The following is a 20,136-nucleotide window of genomic DNA, read 5'->3' on the forward strand; positions in this document are numbered from 1 at the left end:
ATGACTCGTCCTAGTGGGATAGCTACGTTGCCTGGGACCATCCTATAGAAGGGAGAATCCATTGGGGTAACCATTTCAGCCACGTCGAGTCCCATCTTTTCTAGAGTTTTGATGAAAATAAAGTTGACTCCACTGCCGCCGTTGATGAGTCCTTTGGTTACTCTTGAGCCTAGGACAACTGGGTCCAGCCACAAAGGGAAACGTCCTGGTTGCGAGAAGTTAGTCCATTAATCCTTTCCGTTGAAGGTAATGGGTACCTCAAACCATTTGAGAGGTGTGGGGGGGGCGGGTTATATAGCCATGATGATCCGGTGGTGTGGGGACCGGCGGGCGGCGCAGGTGGTGGCGGTGGGGGCTCGGGCGGGCGCGGTGGTGGCGTTGGGGGCTCGGGCGGGCGCGGCCGCTAGCGCCGCGGTAGGGGACGCCGGCGGCGGGGCGGGGCCGGAGGCGGCAGGCGCAGGGGAAGGGCCGACGGGGCGGCCGGCAGCACCGACGCCGACGCTGGCGCCGGGCACGGCGTGGACCGAGCAGGGGTGGGGCCGGAGGCGCCAGGCACAGGAAAGGAGGAAGAAGGAAGGAGGAGGAAGGAGAAGAAGGAAGAAGGGGTATTTGGCTGCCATTGAGAGGAGTAATGAGGGGTAAAGTTGTCAATTACAACCTAAGGTGTTAAATTTTAACAGATCATCCAAACACCTCAAGATACTAAAGTTTAACACCTTTATTTGAGGGTGTTAAAGTTTAACACCCTGTTAAATTTTAACACGCCCTTCCCAAACAGGGCCTAATATATATTTTGTAAAATATGGTTAAAGTTAGAGACGTTTGACTTTGGAAGAAAGTAAAGTGAACCATATCCCTTTGTTTTAGAAAGAATACAATTCTAACTATGCACCTGAATGGATGGAGTAATTTTTAACATAGGGAGTAGAGTATACGATAAGGAATCCCCCTTTAGTTGTAATTTAGTAATAGATAGGTTTGTTGAGGATATAATCTTGAAAACATCCATTGTGCCTGATGAACTTAAGTTGAAGAATATGACTCATTTATATATTCGGAGAATATTTCAAATATCTAATTAAACTGCCTACATCTAGTTGTTCGCACATTTGTGATAATGGCAGTTGATCCACAGCATGGAAAAGGTAAAATCATCCCGAAAGTGCACAAGTTGTCAGCTGAAAATGACACCGATGCAAGTATATAACTAGTTTCTCATCCAATATTGAAAAGTTTCCAAATAAGTGCACTGCTTTACTTTTTCCATGTCGTATTTCCCTCTGGCCTTTTTATAATATAAGGTAATTCACTCCGGCCTGTCTGACAAGCTACTGGTTTCCATTAATCAAACCGCTGATTATTCAAACAGTTAAAAGTTTTCTTGAATAGCAAAAATCCATAGCAAAATGTTAATGCAATGGCTTTCCTGATAGTACAGATGCAGACGCTCACAACATGCACGCACACTCGCCCATATATATAAACACACCCATGCAACTCTACCCATATGGACATCTTTAAAAGACTGAGTCGATAAATCCTTAAGATTGATGAAGTCATCACCAGTGCCTCGTTGTCAACGGACATGTCACCTATCACTGAAGATTAACACTGTAAAATCCTGGAATAAATCCAGGAAAATGCGAGCACCCGTGGTGAGTCGAGGACTCGAATCTGGATGGACATGTTAATCTTACCAGCTGAGCTACGTTCAGTTTGCAATAGCTCAAACCCAACTAATAGCTCAACGAAGTATATCTCATGCCAAGTCACAATAATATCTATGCTTTTCACGTGCAAGAAACATCCTTTCGATTTATATATTTTCAATGGCATGCATGCAACATGCCCCCGTGTCGCTATTATTGATCTATAAAAACGATGTCGCAAGTAGTACCATTCGTCCACTTATCTTATACACTTCCTAAATCCATTTTAAAGGTAGGTCATTTTAATTTTATAGGTTCGTAGATTTTGCTATGCATCCACATGTACATTATTCCTGGAAAACCAAAATAAACTACCATTTGGACAGAGCAAGTAGGTAATTGCAGTTACCTATAGTCACGAAGGTGTGCCATGACCGAGGCGCGCGGTCGTGGCAGGCGTCGCGGAGGATCACATGGGCACTCGGCGGTCACCAACCTCATGAAGGAGTTCGTTGCGGCAGAGCTTTGGCGGTGTAGCCCGTAGCCGCTCGTCTTTGCTGCCGCTCGCGTCGACCTCAATCCTCGATGGCTCGATCCAGCGCCGGCGGACCTTGATTCGGCGGGTCGGAGCTCAATCCTGTGCCGGCAGATCGACCTCGATTCGGCGGGGTCGGAGCTCGATCCACTGTCGATGGAGATCTATTTGGTGTGTGCCGGGCGCCGGCGGACCTCGATTCACCGTGGGCGGAGTGGCGACGGTGGATTTTGATTTGACAGCGATCATGCTCTTGGCCTTGGGGGGCGTAGAGCGCCACCGTCCGCTGCTTCGAGACCTCGAGCTGCTTCTTCCCCTCTGCCGCGAACGCCGCCGGCGAGGCCAGCGCATCGGCGAGGGCGCGGTCCATGCGGAAGTCGTCCGCGGCGCGTGTACTCCCGGATGTTGTAGTTGGAGAACTGATTCGTTGAGCGAAGAAGGGACTGGAAGAGGGTCATCATCTCTACCCGGGTCGAGCCAGCCATACTTGCGTATCGATAACTTTCGAGATGGAGAGAGACGAAGACGGAGAGTGCTGTTTGTACTTTCTGTATTCTCGCTGTGAAGAAGCAATTACTAGTATACCCTTTTTTATTAGAAACAAATAATTAAATTCGCAACCGGTCCCGCTGTTTTTTTTTGTCCCACATATTTAGTACTTTTCTGTAGCTACCTCGAGGTGCTTGCTACTTTTTTACCATACAATTTCAGTCACTGGACGGGCTCTTATTTTTTACAACCACCTTAACATTTCTCAAATATAATATATATATTTCTCAAAACAAATGTAATTGTGTTGATATGTGTAGTGTAAAAAGACCATGCCACAAAAAATCCTAAATCATCAAGGTGAGGAAAGCTACTCTCAACTCCATCTTTTGTAACCGTGAAGATGACGCTTTGTGTCAACTCAACGGGAAAGTACAGTAACATGCTTTAGGTCTGGTTTGGTTAGTTTGCTTATTTTTAAGCACCCGTCACATCGAATGTTTAGATACTAATTAGGAGTATTAAACGTAGACTATTTACAAAATCAATTATATAAGTGGAGGCTAAACGGCGAGACGAATCTATTAAGCCTAATTAGTCCATGATTTGATAATGTGTTGCTACAGTAAACATTTGCTAATGATGGATTAATTAGGCTTAATAGGTTCGTCTCGCTGTTTAGCCTCCACTTATGTAATGGATTTTGTAAATAGCCTACGTTCTTCTAATTAGTATCTAAATATTGATGTGACACTTACTTAAAAATAAGCAAAGGAACCAAACGCCCCCTTAATTTGGAGTTCGGTCGACGCGCGCGTCAAAGGAACGAAGCCACCAGCTCCATCTATTTGCTTTCCAGTCCTACGTGCGTCCAAGTAATCAGGCATCTCCAACTTTTTCTTTGCCATGCATCGATCACAGATACTTCCATTCCTGGGTCGGGGACGTGTGGGCGGCTGGCCTGGCTCCTTCCTCTGGAGCGCGAGCTAGCCACCATGTGAAGAGAACGTTCACGCATTCTGTCTAGCGCTTTTAATTAAGTGGATGATTCTGATTTCTTTCACGCAGAATGTGGAAATGTTAAATTATACTCCCTTCATTCCAAAATGTAGGTTGTTTTGATATTTTTATGTTTATAGATTTTGCTACGAATCTAAATATAGTATATATCTAGGTGCATAGCGATATCTATGAACCTACAAACCCAAAACGACCTACAATTCGGAACGGAGGGAGTAGACAACATCTCTCACGTAGAGTACAATGAAAAATCTACGCAGGGCAACGGCTGCATCTCCACTCTAATTGAAATTAAATGTCTCGAGCAGAGTTGCAAACAGGACGGTGACAGAGCACGTGAAGTCGCTCAGAAAGTAAAACAAACAGCTAGAATGTGGAACAAGCGGATGCAGCTATGAATACCATGCCATGGATGCTAGGATCACCGAAACCTTGTACCGGCTGCACGAGAGATACGGGTACACCTTGCAGAACTCGACGTCTGTCTCAATAAGAATGGCCACACCGGTAGAGGAAGAAGCTGCTGCTATTGAGCCGATCGACAAGATCTGGAACAAACAAACCCACTTCATATGATTCACTGAAGGTTTCGGTTACTAATTGTCTGATAGTTTGGGGAAGGAAGGGTGTCGAGCAATATGGCATGGCAGAATTCGTTAAGACTGCGTTTGGTTGGGTGTATGGCAGCGTACGTGTACGAACTCGTCCAGGATGGAACCTTATCCCAGCGTTTGGTTGATTGAATCGCACCACACCATCCTAGATAGAGTTGCACCAGCTCAAGGAATATTCCACAAATATCCTGAACCATCCCGTGCGCTCAAAATAACCGGACCACGGCATCCAGGACGCGGAGCGCTCCTCCGGCTCGCGACTCGCGGGACGCCGCTCGCGACCCGCCGCTCCTCTGCCTCTCGCGACTCCGCTGCCGGCTCTTCTTCCCCGATGCCGCCGCTCGCAGGTCCGCCACCGGCTCCCCGACGCCGCCACTCGCAGGTCCGCCGCCGGCTCCCCGACGCCACCGCTCGTCCAGCGCCCGTCAGCCCGCTCCTCCCACACCTCCTTGCCGCCCACGACCGCTCTTCTCCGGCCCCGACCAGATCCTCGCCGGTCCCAACCAGATCCTCGCCAGCCACGACCAGATTCTTGCCGGCAGCCACCAAGCAAGGTATGACCCGTGGTTCCCCCTTCTTCCCTTGTGTTGCGCGAACCCTAATCTTGTCCATCGATGGGTATGCATGGGTCAAGCACCAAGATTGGACCAGGGTTTGCGGCGGCAGAGGTAGAGGGATTGTTCTTGGCCGACTACTCTCTGATTCAAGATACGGGGACCAAAATCCTAGGATCTGTCAGTTTAGATGCCTTTCTTCTTTTCCGTTGGTTGGATTAAACTCGATCTGTCAGTTTAGATGCCTTTTCTCTTTTCTGTCAGTTGGATTAAACTCCATGCATCAGGAAGCGACATGTTTAAGGCCAACATGCTCCATGTTTTTTAATTACTAGAAATTGGCATTCTTGTATAAAGGTCGTCTGAATATTTGTGATGCTCCATGTGATGCCTTATTCTGACAGTAGGCTGGCTAGAACTTGACTTTTTGTTTACCACACATACTTTCTTTGTGCTGAGAAGTTGATAAGCAAAGTTCAGAGAAGAGAAGATTGTTAAAAAAACGGCAGTTACTTTAGGTTTGCCTATCTCTGGGGTTCTGCATGAAACTTTTATAGTTCTAGAGCTATCCTTTTGCTGTGGACTCCTGGTTTGTTGAAGCTTTTAATGCCTATTGGACTTATGATTTCTCATGACTGCTTACAAATAAAAATTTCTTAAAACAGTTGGGGATTATCTTTCTTGCAATCTTTTTCCTTTTCTTCAATGACAGCACAATTACCACCAACAAGGAGGGCAAGGATAAGTGGTGATGATGATTTGGGATATATGATGCTGAGTGGCCTTGAAAAACTCTCAGATGCTATTGTGCAAACTGCTGCTGCTTCTGTAGACAGTGAGCTCCCAAAAGACCTATATGACAACCTGATGGCTGTCCCCGGATTCGAAGAAGCCTATCTGGTCCACTACTATGCTTACTTATGTGACCATCCTTCAGTAGCAAGGGCGTTCAACAGGTTGTCGGTGTCAAACAAAATGGTATGGGATGGCCGATATATCAAGGGGTACATTCCAGGTTTTTAGTTGATGGCGGCTAATCAAAACCAAAACATAGTGGATTAAATTATTTTAATTATATGGTTAATCCGCGTCATTATGTTATTTTCTAATCTATTCCATAGACTTGTTTGTGCTGTAAGGTTGTCATAGTGCTTGCACCTAAAAAAATTATGTTCAGCTATGTATTTGAAACAGTTCAGTTCAGCTATGTATTTGAACTTTTGGATATATTATAGACATATTACTTGATTTTTTGGATTATATGGATTATACACATTGGAACCTGTACACATGCTTCAGTTCAGCTACGTATTTGAAACCGTCGAGTTCAGCTATGTATTTCTGTGGTTGTATTTATTTGGAAGCACAACCAAATAAGAATATGTATGAAGATGTACGTCTTATATACAAGCAACCAAACACAAGTGGGTGTACCATCCTGTGCTGGATGATCCCATCCAAAATACACCATTATGTCCATGAACCATTTAATTCAACAAACCAAACACACCCTAAGAGACTGATGCCGTGGTGAAACAAAATAAAAAATGAGTTTCAATTTGTAAGTATGTCCCTGCTTGTATGGTTGGTGTGAAATAAAATGGATTTTGGTAAGCATATTTTTTTTTGAAACGAGGTAAGCATCTTGGTTATAGTATGGCAATTCATTTTATTGATGGTTTATATATGATCTTTACTATTGTTTCTACACTACACTACCGTGGTAACATATATACCAATATGAAAAAACAAATATGACTGTTTTCTAAGTCTGCATATCTTTTGCAGACACAGAACTATATCTTGCATTTGGTTAGCCTAAATGTACTAATAGTTCATAATGATTTTGTATGCTGCTAATACTATGTATTGCAACCTGCCAGCAACGGATACCATAATAACCAAACAAGTATTTTTTTTCTTAGTTTTGTCTGCAAGAATGTTTCCTGACCATCGGATCTATCGAATGGGTACCAATTAATCTCTCCATACATGAAACAAATTTTCTAGATATGTCATGATTCCGTGTATCCCATTTAGTATCCATTTAGTAGTGATCATATAAATAAACTACAAAGATTGAATATCCATTTTCCATCGTAAAAGTAAAACAGGGGAAGTTGCAAAACATACTAAAATGGGACACGGATTAACAGGAAAATTTGTTCATTTTCCACTCCAATACATGTGTATTGGGACTTGGGAGGAAATAATTCTACCCAAACACTCGACGAGCCAAAAATAAACGACTTACCCAGTCACCAATAACATACTTCCATAAATTCGTAGTGCTGTGAAGGTCCCAGTTAGTCTTCAACGAATGGATATCAATACAAACAAGGATGAAACTCCACATAAGCTGCAGCGTCATTTGAAAAACCAAGTAACTGGAAAATAAAAGAACGATACATCAGAATAGGTGATCCCCAGAAGGAATATGTATGATGCCGAGGATGTATCTATATTGAGCACATGCTGAAGCAATACTTAACAGTAATAAATGCATCAAAGCCAACAACAAATATCTATGTACTCTGCTTAGTGGAACTATAATTCTATCATTATCAAGATATATAGTTGACAATGGTAATCTTCTCGCAATTTTTTCATGACGCAGGTCTCTGATTGTGCAATGTGTAGCAGTCCAGTACTCCTGTCCAACCGTTGAAACTAAAATCACAATTCAAAGACTACATCTAAGAACACAAGTTTCCATAAGAAAGTACAAAAATGCCGTAACAATCCAGTTAATTCCATCAGCATTTCCGGTTCACTTTAGTTGCCAGAATGCCAAGCCATACTGAGATGCAACACCGAAACAGCCGAATGCCAAACATAAGAAATGAAAGGGGAAAAAAGTAAGTTAACTGAAAGGGAAGAGAAAGGAGCTTAATCTCACGGATGAAAGCTGTTTGGGGCAAAAGAAAAAAGAAACCTATAAAATGTAAACGCTTCCAAAACACAATAGTTTAATCCGAAAACATAAAAGCAAGAAGGCCCAGAATTTTGATCATTTCACCGGTTAACATCACTTGAGAAGATCTAAAACTGACGCTCAGAAAAAACAAATAAAAAGCTTCAAAACTGCATCCTCAGCCAAATTTAGCATGCATATAGTGTTGGAATAATGGGCCTAGCCCATAAGTAATTTCAGAATTTCAAATAAATCTCAAAGGCCCATTAGCGTAAAGAGGGGGTACACCATCTATTAGTCCCATATTGCTAATAGATGAGGGTGTTGGAGCTTTTCCTCCCTATATATATGGACCATCTCCCTCATGAAAAAGATGCAATATAGACTACTATACGGGAAGACCCCCAGGTTAGGGTATCCCTAAGGTGGTCTGTGCTAGTTAGGTTTTTGCCTCCTCTCGCTGCTACGCCGCCACCGTAGTCTACTCCATCCCGATTGTCGGCGTGCACTGGCGATTGGGAGAGCAGGTCTCCGGAACCGTCGTCTTCAGCGATCCTGCACCGGGAGAGGGCGAATAAGGTTTTTGGGAAGCGCTCTGCGCGACTGCTCGATCGCTTCCTCCGCTTCGTCAAGTTTTTCGTCGACTCCTTCACCACGGCTCGTCTACCTCTTCGTCACTCGGGCGTGACTCATCGTTGCGAACAACGTCAGGCTGCTGATCGTCGTCGCCTGCTGTACCCGGTAGTCGTCCAGGAGCCGGTCTTCATAAAGAAAGAAACGTACGATCTCTTATCTCAAATTATGTCTTCCATACTTGCTATTATGATCTGTTGCAGTCTGATAGCACTGGATAGTATGGTAGAATGTGTGATTCTATTTGCAATGATAGACTTGTCTAGATCTTGCGTAGACATGTCTAGTTTAATCTACTATCTCTTCATCGTATTCATGATTTATTTCTGGATTAAATTAAAACTAAAAGAGCTTATATATCCAACAATCCAAAAACCTTATTATAGGCACTTTAGTTTTATGGCTGGATTTCTTGATGCACTGAGGCAAGCACCGTTTGCTGGCGTGCACTTCAAGAGGTGGCAGGTGAAAGCCACGCTGTGGCTTACTGCCATGAAGGTGTTCAGGGTGTCCAATGGCAAGCCGGAAGGGGTTCTCTCTCCTGAAAAGGAGAAAGAATATTCAGAAGCCAACACAATCTTCTTGGGCGCTGTGATTGGTGCACTTGCAGAACATCTGCAGGATGTGTACCTTCATCACACGGTCGCAAAGGAGTTGTGGGACGATCTGACTGCCAACTACGGTGGCTCAGATACTGGCACTGAACTGTACATCATTGAGCAGTATCATGACTACAAGATGGTTGACAAAAAATCTGTAGTCGCTCAGGCTCATGAATTACAGTGCATGGTGAAGGAACTCGATCGGCTAAAGATTGTCGTGTCCGACAAGTTTGTAGCTGGGGGCATTATTGCCAAGTTACCTCCATCCTGGAGGGATTTCGCCACTTCTCTCAAACACAAAAGGACAGAAATTTCTGTTTCAGACTTGATTGCATCTCTTGATGTTGAGGAGAAAGCTCGGGCTAAAAATGGACGATCTAAAGCTGTTGAGGGTCACACCAGTGCCAATATGGTGCACCAATCACATCACAATGACAATGGTGGCAAGGGCAAGGGCAAGAACAATAAGCCTAAGCAGTCCACTACCTTCAAGAAGAAGAAGAACAAGGAGAACGAGGGATGCTTCGTGTCCGGTTCTACTGACCATTGGGCAAAGAAGTGCCCAAACCGCAAAGGAAGAAAACCTCCACAGCAGAAGTCTGTGAGCATGGTGACCAGCGTTGGAGACGGAAATTGTGGGTAAGTTTACCAGCACTGGAGACGAAAATTGTGGGTATGGTAACTTACCTTCTGTTTTTTCAGTGTTTCAATCTACTAATACTTGGTGGCTTCATACTGGTGCTAATGTTCATGTGTGTGCTGATGCCTCCTTGTTTTCATCTTACCAGGTCGCTCGGGATTCCTCCGTCCTAATGGGGAATGGGTCACATGCTTCTGTTCATGGTGTTGGTACGGTAGATCTGAAGTTTACTTCGGGAAAGATCGTGCAACTGAAGAACGTGCAGCATGTTCCTTCTATTAGGAAGAATCTAGTTAGTGGCTCCCTTTTGTGTAGGGATGGTTTTAAGGTAGTGCTTGAGTCTAATAAAATTGTCGTGTCTAAGAGTGGACAATTTATTGGTAAAGGCTATGAGTGCGGAGGCTTGTTCCGCTTTTCCCTTTCAGATTATTGCAATAAATCTGTGAACTATATTTGTGATGGTATTACTGAGAGTGATGCTAGTGTTTGGCATTCACATTTATGCCATCTGAATTTTGGTTCTATGTCTCGACTTTCCAGCCTGTGTTTAATTCCAAATTTTTCCATTGTCAAAGGTTCTAAGTGCCATAGTTGTGTGCAATCTAAGCAACCTCGAAAACCTCACAAGGTGGCAGAGGAGAGACACTTGGCACCACTTGAACTAATTCATTCTGATATATGCGAGATGAATGGTGTGTTGACCAAAGGTGGAAAAAGATATTTCATGACTTTGATAGATGATGCGTCTAGATATTGCTATGTATATTTATTGAAAATGAAAGATGAGGCTCTTAATTACTTTAAAATCTATAAGGCTGAAGTTGAGAATCAACTTGAGAAAAAGATCAAGAGAATTAGGTCTGATCGTGGTGGTGAGTATTTCTCTAATGATTTCGACTTGTTCTGTGAAGAACATGGTATTGTACATGAGAGGACGCCTCCCTATTCGCCCCAATCAAACGGGGTTGCCGAAAGAAAGAATCGCACTTTGACTGACTTGGTGAATGCCATGTTAGACACCAGTGGATTATCTAAGGCATGGTGGGGGGAGGCTGTATTGACTTCATGTCATATCCTGAATAAAGTACCCATGAAGAATAAGGAGAAAACCCCCTATGAAGAATGGATTGAAAGAAAACCATCACTTTCATACTTACGCACTTGGGGTTGCTTGGCCAAAGTTAGTGTGCCAATCAACAAGAAACGTAAGTTGGGACCTAAAACTGTGGATTGTGTCTTTTTGGGATATGCTTATCATAACATAGCCTATAGATTTTTAGTGGTTAAATCAGAGGTGCCTGATGTTCATGTTAATACCTTGATGGAGTCTCGTGATGTTACTTTCTTTGAGAATATATTTCCTATGAAACAATTGCATAATATGTCTAGACTATCTTCTGATATGATTGCTGAGACAACTCCTGAACCTATTGTGCTTCCTGATCATGCTGAACAAACACTTGAACCAGTTCATGAGGAGGTTAATAGTGAAGCTCCTAAGAGGAGCAAGAGACAAAGAACTGCAAAGTCCTTTGGTGATGATTTCACTGTCTATCTCGTAGACGATACTCCTAAGACTATTTCAGAGGCATTTGCATCTCCAGATGCAGATGATTGGAAAGAAGCTATACATAGTGAGATGGACTCTATTCTTTCTAATGGAACTTGGAAGGTTGTTGATCGACCGTATGGTTGTAAACCTGTGGGTTGCAAGTGGGTGTTCAAAAAGAAGCTTAGGTCTGATGGTACTATTGATAAGTACAAGGCTCGACTTGTGGCTAAGGGTTATACCCAGAAAGAAGGCGAAGATTTCTTCGACACTTACTCACCTGTTGCGAGATTGACCAGTATTCGAGTATTACTTTCCCTTGCTGCCTCACATGGTCTTCTCGTCCATCAGATGGATGTTAAGATAGCTTTCCTTAATGGAGAGTTGGATGAGGAAATTTATATGAATCAGCCTGATGGGTTTGTAATAAAGGGTCAAGAGAACAAGGTGTGTAAATTGCTGAAATCTTTGTATGGCCTGAAACAAGCACCTAAGCAGTGGCATGAGAAATTTGATACTACACTCATATCAGCAGGCTTTTCTGTCAATGAATCTAATAGATGTGTGTACTACCGCCATGGTGGGGGTGAGGGAGTTATATTGTGCTTGTATGTTGATGACATACTGATCTTTGGTACAAATCTTGACGTGATTAAAGAGGTCAAGTCATTTCTGTGCCAAAATTTCGACATGAAAGATCTGGGAGAGGCTGATGTAATTCTGAATATCAAGTTGATCAAAGGCGAGAATGGGATTACTCTCACGCAATCTCATTATGTGGAAAAGGTCTTGAGCCGGTTTGGCTTCAAGAACAGTAAGCCTTCTCCCACACCTTATGATCCGAGCTTGATACTTCGGAAAAACAGGAGAATTGGTAGAGACCAATTAAGATACTCTCAGATTATTGGATCACTTATGTATTTAGCCAGTGCTACTAGGCCTGACATCTCATATGCTGTTTGCAAACTGAGCCGGTTTACCTCTAATCCGGGAGATGATCATTGGCGTGCGCTTGAGCGAGTCATGCGCTATTTAGTTGGTACTATGGATTACGGAATTCACTACTCTGGGTATCCTGCGGTACTGGAAGGCTATAGTGATTCAAATTGGATATCTGATACTGATGAACTGTATGCCACAAGTGGATACGTCTTCACTCTTGGTGGTGGTGCAGTTTCATGGAGGTCATCCAAACAGACTATCTTAACGAGGTCTACCATGGAAGCAGAACTTGCAGCATTAGATACAGCCACAGTTGAGGCTGATTGGCTACATGAACTCTTGATGGACTTGCCTATTGTCGAGAAACCTATGCCGGCAATACTTATGAATTGTGACAATCAAACGGTGATAGTCAAAGTGAATAATTCTAAGGACAATATAAAGTTATCAAGACACGTTAAGAGGCGTCTGAAATCTGTTAGGAAAATGAGAAACTCTGGAGTAATATCAGTGGATTACATTTCAACTGATAAGAACTTGGCAGATCAGTTCACTAAGGGGCTGTCACGTAATGTGATAGACAATGCATCAAAGGAGGTGGGTATGAGACCCATACCATGGTGGTAACCCAACCTATGTGATCGGAGATCCCATGAAGTAGGATCTGGGAAGAACAAGCCATGGAATAGTATGAGAGTATCCTACTAATCCACTCGAGAAATGATGCAACACTCTCAAACCACTGCATGGCAGGCTGGCTACTGCCTTAATATATTTTGTTGGCTTTAATTAGCAAAGATGTTGCCCTACAGAACATCTTGGAAAAATATACCTATATGAGCCCGACTGTTGTAAGGTCGCAGTCTATGAGACTTGGGTGATCTCTATTAAGCTCATGAAGAGACCAGGGGGTACGACCTATATGCCCCATCCGCGGGGTAGGCTACAGGCAGCCAGGTACTAGTCTCGACTTTGAGTGAAACTTGTTCGCACAAAACTTGCAATTCAAGGCTTAGTCCATTGTTCAAGTTGTGGATGAATGTAGCTTGAAGCTCTAGGCGAGAGTTCAACTTAATAGTCCTCGCTAAAATACTAGTGTATAAACAGCAGTGAGAAACAGGCAAAATCTCTGATGGGCATTTGAGATCTGGTGGGGGATTGTTGAAATAATGGGCCTAGCCCATAAGTAATTTCAGAATTTCAAATAAATCTCAAAGGCCCATAGCGTAAAGAGGGGGTACACCATCTACTAGTCCCATATTGCTAATAGATGAGGGTGTTGGGGCTTTTCCTCCCTATATATATGGACCATCTCCCTCATGAAAAAGATGCAATATAGACTACTATACGGGAAGGCCCCCAGGTTAGGGTATCCCTAAGGTGGTTTGTGCTAGTTAGGTTTTTGCCTCCTCTCGCTGCTGCGCCACCACCGTAGTCTACTCCATCCCGATTGTCGGCGTGCACCGGCGATTGGGAGAGCAGGTCTCCGGAACCGTCGTCTTCAGCGATCCTGCACCGGGAGAGGGAGAATAAGGTTTTTGGGAAGCGCTCTGCGCGACTGCTAGATCGCTTCCTCCGCTTCGTCAAGTTCTTCGTCGACTCCTTCACCACGGCTCGTCTACCTCTTCGTCGCTCGGGCGTGACTCGTCGTCGCCTGCTGTACCCGGTAGTCGTCCAGGAGCCGGTCTTCATAAAGAAAGAAACGTACGATCTCTTATCTCAAATTATGTCTTCCATACTTGCTATTATGATCTGTTGCAGTCTGATAGCACTGGATAGTATGGTAGAATGTGTGATTCTATTTGCAATGATAGACTTGTCTAGATCTTGCGTAGACTTGTCTAGTTTAATCTACTATCTCTTCATCGTATTCATGATTTATTTCTGGATTAAATTAAAACTAAAAGTGCTTATATATCCAACATATAGCGCACTACCTCAAAATGTTGGAGGTATGCCCTAGAGGCAATCATAGAGATGATGATATTCCATTTGTATCCATGATTTGTATATTGTGTTCATTGAATATCCATTAAAGGCTACTTGAATTGATTTGCAATTATGTGAATTGTATGTGAAACTCTTTACTTGTATGATTATTCTAAAGTTGTCCCTAGTCAGAGTCCATGTGAGGACACACATGAATATTAGACTAGCACATGTATTAGTTGATGACTATGTTTCACAAGTCATGGACATGGAGATGTTGAACTAATAATGTGGACACATGTGGAGACATGTGCTAGGACTGACCCAACACGAGAAGTGGTTCTCTCTTTAAACAACATATACGCTTTGTCCTTAGACCTGAGATTGTCGCATGTATTCAAGATGTGGATTGACCTACTTAGGGGCTATCAAACGCTACGCCGTAACAGGGTAGTTATAAAGGTATCTTTCAGGTTTGTCAAGAAGCATGCTATGAGACATGGTCAATCAAGATGGGATTTGCCCCTCTCTGATTGAGAGTGATATCTCTGGACCCCTCGAGTGATCGGATCCGAAAATGCATGGCCATGCTACGTACGGTTAAGAGTTAACCTACAAAGGGATTACGAATCACAGGATTGAGAAAAAGCGGTCGGCTTCAAGCTAGACCAAATATCGTGAGGCAAAGGGAATAGCATGTATATTATGTTGTGATGGTTCGTCTGATATGATCTTTGTGTGCGTATAGGAGTTGGCACATCTTGCTAGAGGCCGCTACCGACTATTGGGCCGAGTTGGAGTACTCGGGCCATGTCTATACGTATCCGAATCCATAGGGTCACACACTTAAGGGGCTGGAAGCCCAATTCGGATGTGATCCGAGTTGGATTAGGTTTAGAGGTACTAATGGGCCTCGGACCCAGAGGCCCGTTAGTAACCTCTATAAATAGAGGGGTGGGGGCACCCTAGGGTTTACACCTTTTGGCGAAACACATCTGCCGCGCCTCCCACGCCCTTGCCTGTTGCAACTCACGGATCTAGCAGTCCGGCTTGTGACGCTTCCTCCCTGCACGTGTGGATACCTTGGAGGTGTTGCACCTGTAGCACTTGGACGAGCCGCCGAGGAGCCACGACGAGCCGACGACGAGCCGCGGCACGAGGGTGATCTTGCTGCACGTGGACGAGCTGCTGAGGAGCTGCTGGACGTTGACGTGATCGACTACGTACGACTACGTTGATCGTCTTCACTGCATCGACGCAAATCTACATCTTCCGCACCAGTAGTGCGTCGAGTGGTAATCCCGTGATCCTTATACGACAGCTCTTCCTGATTTTACGCGGTAGAAATTTTGATTTGCGCTAGTGTAGCCTACCTCGTATCCCTACACAAAAACCAGTAGCACACTTAGGAAAAGAAAAGAAAGGAAAAAAAACAGAAGCACATTCTGCCTTTATCTCGAGAACCATTGCCACTTTGTTAGACTAAATCACAAGAAACCACGACTATACAAAACCAGTGAACTCACACTCCTACCTACCGAAGATATTAAACTACCTCTTAGAAAACGAAACAGAAGCACATTCTGCCTTGATCTCGAGGAACCATTGTAAGACCAATAAATTGCAAGAAACCACCGCTAGACACTCACATTTATCACCTAGACGCAAGAAGCGGTTTGGGGAGTTACCAGAAGGCGCTGTAGTTGGAGAAGCCGTAAGCAGAGCCCATGGCTGCCAGGGAGCCGTCAGCACAGACGAACTGCGACACCCGTAGCGCCAAGCCGCCCCGCGTCCCGGGCTCCCCACTATGTCCTTCATCTCTCCCCCAGGCACAGCCAAAAGCTAACGAGAGTTCTTGCACACGACGCCGGAGAGAGAGAGGGAAAGAAGTTACGTACGCGGTACGGTGGCTGCAGCAACTGGTAGCCCGGAGAACGTGGAGGAGGCTCTCGAGAGTTCTGCAGGAAACGTACTGGGGGAGAAGAAATCCCTCCTCCACGCGTGAACCCGCTTTGCCTGCAGTGGTAGTGTACTGCCTGCTGCGAGACGTTGAAGTGGCTAGCGAGGAACTGGAATGGAGCCTGGGAGAGACCATGTGTGTGTGTGCTACTGTGCTTTCGCTGCGCTTTTGACTCGACGACCGTCAATAAGTGTTTGCTTTTTGCCTTGTTGAGGTCACCTGCCCGGTGAAAACTCGCCGTGCTGCTTGGTGCTTCTTTACTATCCTTCGGATCTTATTTGGAGGTGCCTTTTCTGCATGGTTTAGAATTAGTGGATGAAAACTATTTGCCCCGTGCAACTTTAGAAACTATGAATCAAGGCCACAAGATGCTAATCTAATGGATAGGGTCAGAGGTGGGATTATTTTGCAGTTAAAGCCCCCACCCGCCGGCCAGTTTTCTGAATCCCCCCCGAAGCCAGGCGTCCGTTTCTCCCTACCCTTCTGCCCTTCCATCGCGACTCCCGTGTCCTACCGTTGCCACGCCCGTGAACCCCTGGCGATTCGCCCGACGCCAGTGTCCCACCGCTGCCTGTGGCGCTCTACCGCCCGTGGCTTGCCGCCTTCCTCCGTCTTCACGTGAGCGAGCGAAGAAAGCGTTGGCCGAACTTGACTGCGGGGTCAGCGTGGCCACCGGTGAGCTTGAGCTCGACGCAAGGGGCCAGCTCCCCAGGGCCGCCTGGGCGAGCTTGAGCTCTGCAGTGGGGTCAGCTTCCCATGGCCGCTGGCGAGGGAGCCTGTCCTAGGGGGCGGCGCACGCTCTCCCGCGGCGATGGCCACTGGCGGGGTTGAGCTCCTCGCCGCCACTACGCGAGCTCCCCAGGGCGCCGCGCTCGGTACCCATGGCTGGCGGGGCGAGCTCCCCGCACCCGGGGCTGGCGAGGTCCGGGCGCGGCGCGCACCATGGCCCGGGGGGGGGGGGGGGCGAGGTCCTTGGGTGGCGCCTCCATGGCCGGTGGGGGTGAGGTCTAGACGCGGTGCCCTCCATGGTCGGTGGGCCGAGCTCCACGGCCAGGGAGGGTACGGCCAGGGAGGGTGAGGTCCAGGCGCAACGCCCTCCATGGCTGGAAGGGTGAGGTCCAGGGGTGGCACCCTCCATGGCCGGCGAGGTCCAGGGGTGGTGCCCTCCATCGTGTGAAGATGGAGCAGTCGTGGCTCTCCTTGACGTTGCACTTCTTCCCATCACCGTTGGGCCACGGGAGACGGTAGGCCACAGGCAAAATAACCGGACCACGGCATCCAGGACGCGGAGCGCTCCTCCGGCTCGCGACTCGCGGGACGCCGCTCGCGACCCACCGCTCCTCTGCCTCTCGCGACTCCGCTGCCGGCTCTTCTTCCCCGATGCCGCCGCTCGCAGGTCTGCCACCGGCTCCCCGACGCTGCCACTCGCAGGTCCGCCGCCGGCTCCCCGACGCCACCGCTCGTCCAGCGCCCGTCAGCCCGCTCCTCCCACACCTCCTTGCCGCCCACGACCGCTCTTCTCCGGCCCCGACCAGATCCTTGCCGGTCCCAACCAGATCCTCGCCAGCCACGACCAGATTCTTGCCGGCAGCCACCAAGCAAGGTATGACCCGTGGTTCCCCCTTCTTCCCTTGTGTTGCGCGAACCCTAATCTTGTCCATCGATGGGTATGCATGGGTCAAGCACCAAGATTGGACCAGGGTTTGCGGCGGCAGAGGTAGAGGGATTGTTCTTGGCCGACTACTCTCTGATTCAAGATACGGGGACCAAAATCCTAGGATCTGTCAGTTTAGATGCCTTTCTTCTTTTCCGTTGGTTGGATTAAACTCGATCTGTCAGTTTAGATGCCTTTTCTCTTTTCTGTCAGTTGGATTAAACTCCATGCATCAGGAAGCGACATGTTTAAGGCCAACATGCTCCATGTTTTTTAATTACTAGAAATTGGCATTCTTGTATAAAGGTCGTCTGAATATTTGTGATGCTCCATGTGATGCCTTATTCTGACAGTAGGCTGGCTAGAACTTGACTTTTTGTTTACCACACATACTTTCTTTGTGCTGAGAAGTTGATAAGCAAAGTTCAGAGAAGAGAAGATTGTTAAAAAAACGGCAGTTACTTTAGGTTTGCCTATCTCTGGGGTTCTGCATGAAACTTTTATAGTTCTAGAGCTATCCTTTTGCTGTGGACTCCTGGTTTGTTGAAGCTTTTAATGCCTATTGGACTTATGATTTCTCATGACTGCTTACAAATAAAAATTTCTTAAAACAGTTGGGGATTATCTTTCTTGCAATCTTTTTCCTTTTCTTCAATGACAGCACAATTACCACCAACAAGGAGGGCAAGGATAAGTGGTGATGATGATTTGGGATATATGATGCTGAGTGGCCTTGAAAAACTCTCAGATGCTATTGTGCAAACTGCTGCTGCTTCTGTAGACAGTGAGCTCCCAAAAGACCTATATGACAACCTGATGGCTGTCCCCGGATTAGAAGAAGCCGATCTTGTCCACTACTATGCTTACTTATGTGACCATCCTTCAGTAGCAAGGGCGTTCAACAGGTTGTTGGTGTCAAACAAAATGGTATGGGTTGGCTGATATATCAAGGGGTACATTCCAGGTTTTTAGTTGATGGCGGCTAATCAAAACCAAAACATAGTGGATTAAATTATTTTAATTATCCGCGTCATTATGTTATTTTCTAATCTATTCCATAGACTTGTTTGTGCTGTAAGGTTGTCATAGTGCTTGCAGCTAAAAAAATTATGTTCAGCTATGTATTTGAAATAGTTCAGTTCAGCTATGTATTTGAACTTTTGGATATATTATAGACATATTACTTGATTTTTTGGATTATATGGATTATACACATTGGAACCTGTACACATGCTTCAGTTCAGCTATGTATTTGAAACCGTCGAGTTCAGCTATGTATTTCTGTGGTTGTATTTATTTGGAAGCACAACCAAATAAGAATATGTATGAAGCTGTACGTCTTATATACAAGCAACCAAACACAAGTGGGTGTACCATCCTGTGCTGGATGATCCCAGCCAAAATACACCATTCTGTCCATGAACCATTTAATTCAACAAACCAAACACACCCTAAGAGATTGATGCCGTGGTGAAACAAAATAAAAAATGAGTTTCAATTTGTAAGTATGTCCCTGCTTGTATGGTTGGTGTGAAATAAAATGGATTTTGGTAAGCATATTTTTTTTTGAAACGAGGTAAGCATCTTGGTTACAGTATGGCAATTCATTTTATTGATGGTTTATATATGATCTTTACTATTGTTTCTACACTACACTACTGTGGTAACATATATACCAATATGAAAAAACGAATATGACTGTTTTCTAAGTCTGCATATCTTTTGCAGACACAGAACTATATCTTGCATTTGGTTAGCCTAAATGTACTAATAGTTCATAATGATTTTGTATGCTGCTAATACTATGTATTGCAACCTGCCAGCAACGGATACCATAATAACCAAACAAGTATTTTTTTTCTTAGTTTTGTCTGCAAGAATGTTTCCTGACCATCAGATCTATCGAATGGGTACCAATTAATCTCTCCATACATGAAACAAATTTTCTAGATATGTCATGATTCCGTGTATCCCATTTAGTATCCATTTAGTAGTGATCATATAAATAAACTACAAAGATTGAATATCCATTTTCCATCGTTAAAGTAAAATAGGGGAAGTTGCAAAACATACTACAATGGGACACGGATTAACAGGAAAATTTGTTCATTTTCCACTCCAATACATGTGTATTGGGACTTGGGAGGAAATAATTCTACCCAAACACTCGACGAGCCAAAAATAAACGACTTACCCAGTCACCAATAACATACTTCCATAAATTCGCAGTGCTGTGAAGGTCCCAGTTAGTCTTCAACGAATGGATATCAATACAAACAAGGATGAAACTCCACATAAGCTGCAGCGTCATTTGAAAAACCAAGTAACTGGAAAATAAAAGAACGATACATCAGAATAGGTGATCCCCAGAAGGAATATGTATGATGCCGAGGATGTATCTATATTGAGCACATGCTGAAGCAATACTTAACAGTAATAAATGCATCAAAGC

At 45.0% G+C, this 20,136-nt stretch overlaps 1 protein-coding gene and 1 pseudogene across 1 annotated transcript in view; both read right to left on the minus strand.

The window, feature by feature from the left end:
• The window catches only part of LOC101776009 (CASP-like protein 5B3), a 6,278-nt gene extending 3,930 nt beyond the window's left edge, over positions 1-2,348 (minus strand). Inside the window, exon 1 of the mRNA XM_022824022.1 lies at positions 2,059-2,348. Within this exon, the coding sequence (XP_022679757.1) occupies positions 2,059-2,150 (92 nt within the window). The 5' untranslated portion in view covers positions 2,151-2,348. The remainder of the gene's footprint in view (positions 1-2,058) is intronic.
• A 1,711-nt stretch (positions 2,349-4,059) lies between these two features.
• LOC106804153 lies at positions 4,060-16,913 on the minus strand (annotated as a pseudogene).
• Positions 16,914-20,136: the final 3,223 nt, after the last annotated feature.

This window comes from Setaria italica, chromosome II (genome assembly GCF_000263155.2).
Source record: "Setaria italica strain Yugu1 chromosome II, Setaria_italica_v2.0, whole genome shotgun sequence".
In the NCBI taxonomy this organism is placed as follows: Eukaryota; Viridiplantae; Streptophyta; class Magnoliopsida; order Poales; family Poaceae; genus Setaria; species Setaria italica.